Source organism: Equus przewalskii, chromosome 5 (genome assembly GCF_037783145.1).
Source record: "Equus przewalskii isolate Varuska chromosome 5, EquPr2, whole genome shotgun sequence".
NCBI classification, from domain to species: Eukaryota; Metazoa; Chordata; class Mammalia; order Perissodactyla; family Equidae; genus Equus; species Equus przewalskii.
In genome coordinates, this window is record NC_091835.1 from 31,785,825 (window position 1) to 31,792,921 (window position 7,097).

The 7,097-nt window shown below is 41.1% G+C and overlaps 1 protein-coding gene across 7 annotated transcripts in view; it reads right to left on the bottom strand.

Annotated features, from left to right (window-relative positions):
- LOC103561226 (uncharacterized) overlaps positions 1-7,092 on the bottom strand; it is a 47,180-nt gene extending 40,088 nt beyond the window's left edge. For all 7 annotated transcript variants that reach the window (XR_011540253.1, XR_011540254.1, XR_011540252.1 and 4 more), the window contains exons 1-4: positions 6,974-7,092; positions 6,539-6,619; positions 5,793-5,928; positions 4,155-4,244 (exon numbers count right to left, since the gene is read on the bottom strand). Coding sequence is in view for 2 of the 7 variants with exons in the window: in XM_070620481.1 (XP_070476582.1) it covers positions 4,155-4,244; positions 5,793-5,928; positions 6,539-6,561 (249 nt within the window). In the remaining 5 variants the exon portion in view is untranslated. The remainder of the gene's footprint in view (positions 1-4,154; positions 4,245-5,792; positions 5,929-6,538; positions 6,620-6,973) is intronic.
- Positions 7,093-7,097: the final 5 nt, after the last annotated feature.

Here is a 7,097-nt window from a genome sequence, read left to right on the forward strand (position 1 = left end):
TCCATGAGACAGAAGAAGAGAGAGCACTTCTCAACTTACTTATGAGGCCAATAATAAGCTGATACCAATATCAGACAAAGACAACACACAAAAAAGCAAACTGTAAGTCAATATCCCTCATGAACATAGACAGAAATCCTCAATGAAATACTGGGAAATTAAATCCAGCAATATATAAAATGAATAATACGTCACAGTCAAGTGAGGTTTATCCTAGGAACACAAAATTGCTTCAGCACTTGAAAATCAATCAATGTAATTTGCCATATTACAAGTCTAAAGAAGAAAATCAACATGACCATATCAATTAATGCAGAAAAAAAGCATTTTACATAATTCAACATCTATTCATATTAAAAATTCTCAGCAAACTAGGAACAGAAACAACCTTCCTAACCTGATAAATGGCACCTACAAACAGCCTACAGTAAACACCATAGTTAGTGGTATAAGACTGAATGACTTCTCCCCTAAGATGGGGAACAAGGCAAGGATGTCTACTCTTACCACTCCTATTCAACGTCATACTGGAAGTCCTAGCCAGTGCAGTAAGGTATGAAAACGAAATAAAAGGTATAAGACTAGAAGGAAGATAGAAAATTGTTTCTATTTGCAAACAAGATACATGCAAAATTCCAAGGAATCCACACACACAAAAGTACTAGAAGTAATATAAGATCGACATGCAAAACTCAATTGAATTTCTATATGATAACACTGAGTCACTGGAGAGCAAAATTTGTAAACAATTGCATTTAAAATATCTCCAAAAAAGGAAATACTTAAATGTACACAGGATTTGTATGCTGAAAACTACAAAATGCTGATGAACAAGATCAAAGAAAATGTAATAAATAAAGAGACATAACATGTTCATTAGAAGACTAAATGTAATACAGATTTCAATCCTTCCCAAATGAATCTGAAGATTTAAGGCTACTCCATAAAAATCCCAGCAGGATGTTTTGCAGATGTAGACAAGTTGATTCTAAATTTATATGCAAAGATAAAAAGAAGAGGAAAGTTGGAGGGATTATACTACAGAATTTTAAGACTTACTCTAAAGCTAGAATAATCAAGATAGTGAGTATAAGTGAAGAAACAGGGACAGAGCCCAATGGAACAGAACACAGAGTCCAGAAATAGATCTATATAAATACGGCAAATTGAATCTGCCCAAGTTGTAAAGGCAATTCAACAGATAAAGGATAGTGTTGGAACAATTGTACTTTCATATGCAAAAAATTGAACCTCAACCCAAAGCTCATACCTTATACAAAAATTAATTCAAAATGGACCACAGATTTAAACATAAAATGTAAAACTAAAAAGCTTTTAGGAGAAAACATAGGGGAAAATATTCAGGACCTAGTTCTTAGACATGACATCAAAGTCATCATTTGTAAAAGAAAAAATTATAAAATGGACTTCATCAAAATTTAAAACTTCTGCTTTCTGAAGGACCCTATCAAGAGAATGAAAAGGCAAGTACAGACTGGGTGAAAACATTTGCAAAACATAGATCTGACAAAGGACTTGTGATTAAAATATATAAAGAACTCTCAAAACTCAACATTAAAGAAAAAAATCCCATTTAAAAATGGGCAAAAGACATGAACAGACATTTCACCAAAGAAAGAATATAGATAACAGATAGGCACATGAAAATGTATTCAACATCATTAGCCATTAGGCAAATGCAAATTAAAACCACAATGAGATAAAACTTAAAAGTAATACCAAATGCTAGCAAGGATGCAGGGAAACTGGACATCTCATATATTGTGGTGCAAACGTAAAATGCTTCAGCCGCTCTGGAAAACAGTTTGGTAGTTTCCTATAAAATTAAACATATACTTACCATATGACTCAGCAATTACTCTCAAGTTTTTATCCCAAAGAATGAAAACTCATGTTCACACAAAAACCTGTATATGAATGTTCACAGGAGCTTTTTTCATAATAGTCAAAACTGAAAGCTACCCAAATAAATGTCCTTCACTGGGTAAATAATTAAACAAACTCTAGGATCCATACCATAGAATACTACTCAGTAATAAAAGGAACCATTGACACACACAACTTTGAGGATCTTAAGAGCCTTAAGCTTAGTGAAAGAAGCCAATCCCATTAAAGGTTGTATATGACACCCTCAAAATGACGAAACTAGAGAGTCAGAGAACAGATTAGTGGTTGCCAGGGAAGAGGTATGAGGTAGGAGATGTGACTATCTAGCGGAAATACAAGAGAGTGTCTCTCGGTGAGGGAACATCCTACATCATGATGGTGGTGGTTTCACAACTCTATACGTTAGATCAAATTGCATATAACACACACACACAAGTGCATGTAAAAATTGGTGAAAACCGTGTAGAGTCTGTAGTCTGACAAGAGTGTGCCAGTGTCAGCTCCCGGTTTTGATAGTGCACTGCTGTTATATAAGATGTCACCCTTAGGGGAAGTTGGGTGGAGCATTCAAGGGACTCTAGGTACCATTTTTGCAACTCCCTATGAATCTACAATCATTTCAAAATAAAAAGAAGAAAACTAGCAGCAAAGTGATTGGCAACAGCCCAATGCCCATCCACAGGGGGACTGATGGAACAGACTATAGTTCATCCACACAATGTATGAAACCATAAAAATAAGGAATACATCTGTGAACTGATGTGGATAAGTGAAAAACGCCAGGTCCAGAGCACTGGATAGAACGTGCTACCTACTGTGTAAGAAAGAAAGGGAAATAAGAATATACCGTAAACACAGACTCATTTATTTTTACAATAAGAAAACAGGAAGAACAAACCAGAAGCTAATGAGAATGGTTATCTCTAGTGTGTGAGTGGGAATGAGGTTAAGAAGATCGGGATGGGAGCAAGAATTCTCTGAGAAAAATTTTATAGAGTTTTAAGTTTTTAATTATGTAAATATTTACATAATCAAACTCTTCAAGTAAATAAAAGGAAATCCTAAACTTCAACACAAAGAAGTCCAAATTATATCATTGATAATATAATCATAAGGAAAATAGTTATTTCAAGTCACTTTTGAATACAATATTCTGACTATACTTCTTAGCGATTGATATTCTGACAACAAAAAGAACTGCAAAGGCATCTTAAACTTCATGTGGTAACTGGGGAACAGGATATTCAGGAGCAGGCCAAAGCATCACAATGACATTAGCATAAAGGAAATCAAATCAATAGAAAGACAAACAATTTTAAAATGAGCAAATTATTCGAACCTGCTTTACTCCGTTGAGCCAGGCACTTTATAAATATTATCTCACTTAATTATCAAAATGACTGTATTAACTAGGTACTATTATCATCCTATTTTCCAGGAGAAAACTGAGGCAGACAAAAGTTAAATAATTTCCCAAGGCCACACAGCTAACAGAAGAGCCAGAATCTGGAACTGCAGAGGGTGGAAGGCCAGAATGTTTAACTACTGTGAAGGAGCAGAGGGGAGCAGAAAGAAGAGATGACCACAGCAGTGACTGAAGGGGAAGAAGGAAGAAGGAAAATTTCTCCTGCAAAGGAAGACCAAGGTTATTTGGATCCTAGCCGATTATCCTTTCCTTAAAAGCTCTGCACTGAACCTTCATCCTCAATTCTACCTCTTATTTTGCCCCCAACTGTTCCGTGGGTCTGTTCCTAGCTGTACTGGCTTGATGGTGTCCTCCCCAACATTCGTGTTCACCCAGAACCTCAGAATGTGGCCATGTTTGGAAAATAGGGTCTTTGTGGATGAATTCAAATTAAGATGAGTTCATACTGGATTTAAGTGAGCCCTAAACCAAGGACTGCTCTCCTTATTAAGAAGAGAAAACAGAGACACAGACATACACACACCACAGAAGGAAGAAGGCCCTGTGAAAATGGAGACAGAGATTGGAATGATACATCTTTAAGCCAAGGGACACTCTGGTCACCAGGAATCACCAGAAGCTAGGAGAGAGGCATGGAACAGATTCTCCTTCGGAGCCTCCAGTAGGAACCAACCCTGCAGATACCTTGATTTTGGATTTCTGGTCTTTACAACTGTAAGATAATATATTTCTGTTGTTTGAAGTCACTCAGTTGTGGTACTTTGTTACGGCAGCTCTAGGAAACTAATGCACCAACTCTCAGGGGCTCCTTCTCACCGACCTCCAAGCAGTACCAGGTCCGAGTGGGCTTCTCAACGACAAGAGTCTCCAATAGTCTTCGGAGGGATTGCAGGGTCTCCCTGAACAGCTCCTGAAGGGAGAGTAGGGGCTCAAAGAATTGCCAAACTCTCAGCCCCATCCCTCCTCCTAAACTCCACTCAGCACTCTGGCTTTCCCAGGAAACCTTCCTTAAGAAATTCTGCCCCACAAGTTTTCCCCTACATTTCAAGCGTGACTTGCCAGCTATTAACTTGAATGAATTTCCTTGTTGTTTTCACCAGAGCACAAATGTCTGCCAGATGTGCTGTTTGTACTAGTGGACAGGGAGTTCCCTAACAACATAACTACCCTGCCCCTCCAACCCACTGCTGACCTGAGCTCATTCTGGGGCTCAGCTCCCAGTGGGTCAGCTTCAGTCAGCAGCCATGACTGAGAGGCTGGCTGGCTCCAGGGAAGGAAGAGGACTGGCCCAGCAGTCTGCAGGGTAACCAATTCACAAAAGCCACGACAGTAGACTTCTCCCTCTCATTCTTTAGTGAACTAAGTGGCCCCGCCCCAAACCTTATAAACCTTATAAAGAAAGTAGGTGATCTGCCTAGGAGGGCTCCTAAAGGTAGGGGCCTGCTGGGAAAACCAAAGCAACATTTGTGACAGTTCTGGACCACCAAAACAGACCAGGAGGGGCAAAGGAAAAGAAAGGCAGCTCTCCTCTCCCGGAATAAAGTACTCAAGAGAAAGCTACCTCCAGAGTAAAGCTATCCTTTCTAGGGCACTTGGAATTCCCAGCCTGTCCCAAACAGGGGAAAGCCTGTCAAAACACCATCCCTACCCTAACCAGAGCTACACTGATGAAGACCCCATGGGGACACAACCAGAGGAAACCCACCTTAGCCCTCTCTCTAAGGCCCGGTTCTTGCTTCATAACATAAATAAATATGAACTGACAAAGAAGATCACCAGATGTCCGACGAAAAGAAAGCCCAAGATAACCAAACAGACCAAATGATCCTAAAGAAAACCAAACTAATTCAATAAATAGTAGAAACCTTTATTTTTAAAAATTCTTATTGATACCCTCAAAAATTTCAAAAGATTACGGCATCAATAAAACAAGAAAAACCAGTCAAGATAAAGGAGTAATCAGAGAATATGAAAGAGATCCTAGGAATTAAACATATGAATGCAAATTGGAAAACTGCATCCCTCTTCCCTCCCTCAAAGAAACACCATCGGCCCTGTAGGAAGTGGACTCAGATCTCTTGCTCCAGGGGCTCCCTGAATGCGTTTACCCTTAGGGAAGCCTGAAGTGGGCCTTTAGTAAAGTCATGTTTGAACTTCCAATCTGGTTTCAATTGTACAACAGTTATAAAGGGAAGGCTCGAGTGTTGACCTTTGGGCCAGAATATTAAAGTGGTGGCAGTGGTCATCAGTGAGTGCCCCTAGAAGGAAGCAGGTCATGAGTAGAGTTCAGGCTGCATGACCTAGCAACTCCTTCCTCACAGGAAGTCTACCTTCCAATGACTTTATTTTTATTAAAGAAGGCAGATGATCCTTACATAAAACTGCCAAACCTATACTTCTCATCCTCTCAAAAAAATAAGAACAAAAACAAAGAGAGAAACATTAGAGAGTTAATTACCACATTGGCCTGGGCCTCCTTGGGACTGGAAGCTTCCTTCTGCAGAGCATCCACGGCGGGCAGGCAGATCACGCTCTTATAGCAGGTAGAGAGTAGCTCGGCTCTTCCTTCCACCTCTAAGAGGGGCCTGAGATTCCTAAGATCCAGGGAGCAGCAGAAGTGAACCAGAGAATGCTGGCTGGGAATAACAGCTGAGGGAGGCACAGAGGGCCAAGGTGGAGATGGAGGGCTAAGTGGAGCAAGAGAGAGGGAGATACTAGAAAAAAAGGTAATGAAAGAGGAAAAGGAGGAAACAGTAAGAAAAGGTGAAAAGAGCCAGGAAGATGGAAAGAAAAGAACTAAGGGAAAGAGAGGAGGCATGACTAGTACAGGAAAGGGTACTGATATCTTGGGGATGATATATTACTCTTTGGTTCCCCAGATGTCTTAAGGGAATGGGGGATCAGTGAGAGAGACGGAAGTGCCTAGTCGGGGACAGCCCTGAAAGCAGAAGGAAGCCTGGGCAAGAAGCAACAGCAAGTGCCTGTGGAGAGGGGAGAGGCAGTCTCTGCCAGGTGTTTGGAAAACCCCACCCAAAAACTCTCGGCAAAAGGAAGTGGCAGACGTTGTCTAGTAAATGTCTACTATTGCCTGGGGCCTCTTATGCTAAAAGCAGAAGTAGAAAATAAGAGATGAGGACAGACTCGGGAATAAAGAGCTGAAATATAGGCAGGACAAGGAAGAGAGAGTGGATGGCATGTTGTTACCTGAAGTCAGTGATGATGTTCATTGCCTTCTGCCTAATGGGGCTGGAGATGGAGTTCAACGGGCTCCTCCTTGATTAGCTCCTGAGACACCCACACATACCCCCAGAGACCAAGAGGATCATGAACATATTTTTCTTGCGCTCCTCCCCTCCTCCCATTCCAGGCCATATTCACAAGAGGCAGAACGTGGAATCTTCAGGGACTTGCAAAGACTCTGAAGAACAGCACCTCTCTCCTACTCCCAACCACGTCTTCCCCACAGTGCTCCCCCTGCCTTGAGGATGGGAAAGGGAACACTGAGGTAGGACGAGAACACTGGAAAATCTGGACTTCTACCCTCCAGGCCTAGCCTAGGAGCACTGCCAATGGTTTCCATGAGGACCCATCCTCCCTGCTCTCTGCATTTCCACCTCCATCCTCCTGAGCGGTACTTACCACCATGAAGGTTACAATTTCCAGTTTCTGAGGGAACTTGAATTGAAAGGCCAGGGGCTGGCTGCTCAGGATGTTTGTCAGCTTGGTCAGGGTGTTCAGATAATCCAGCTTCAGGTTCATACCC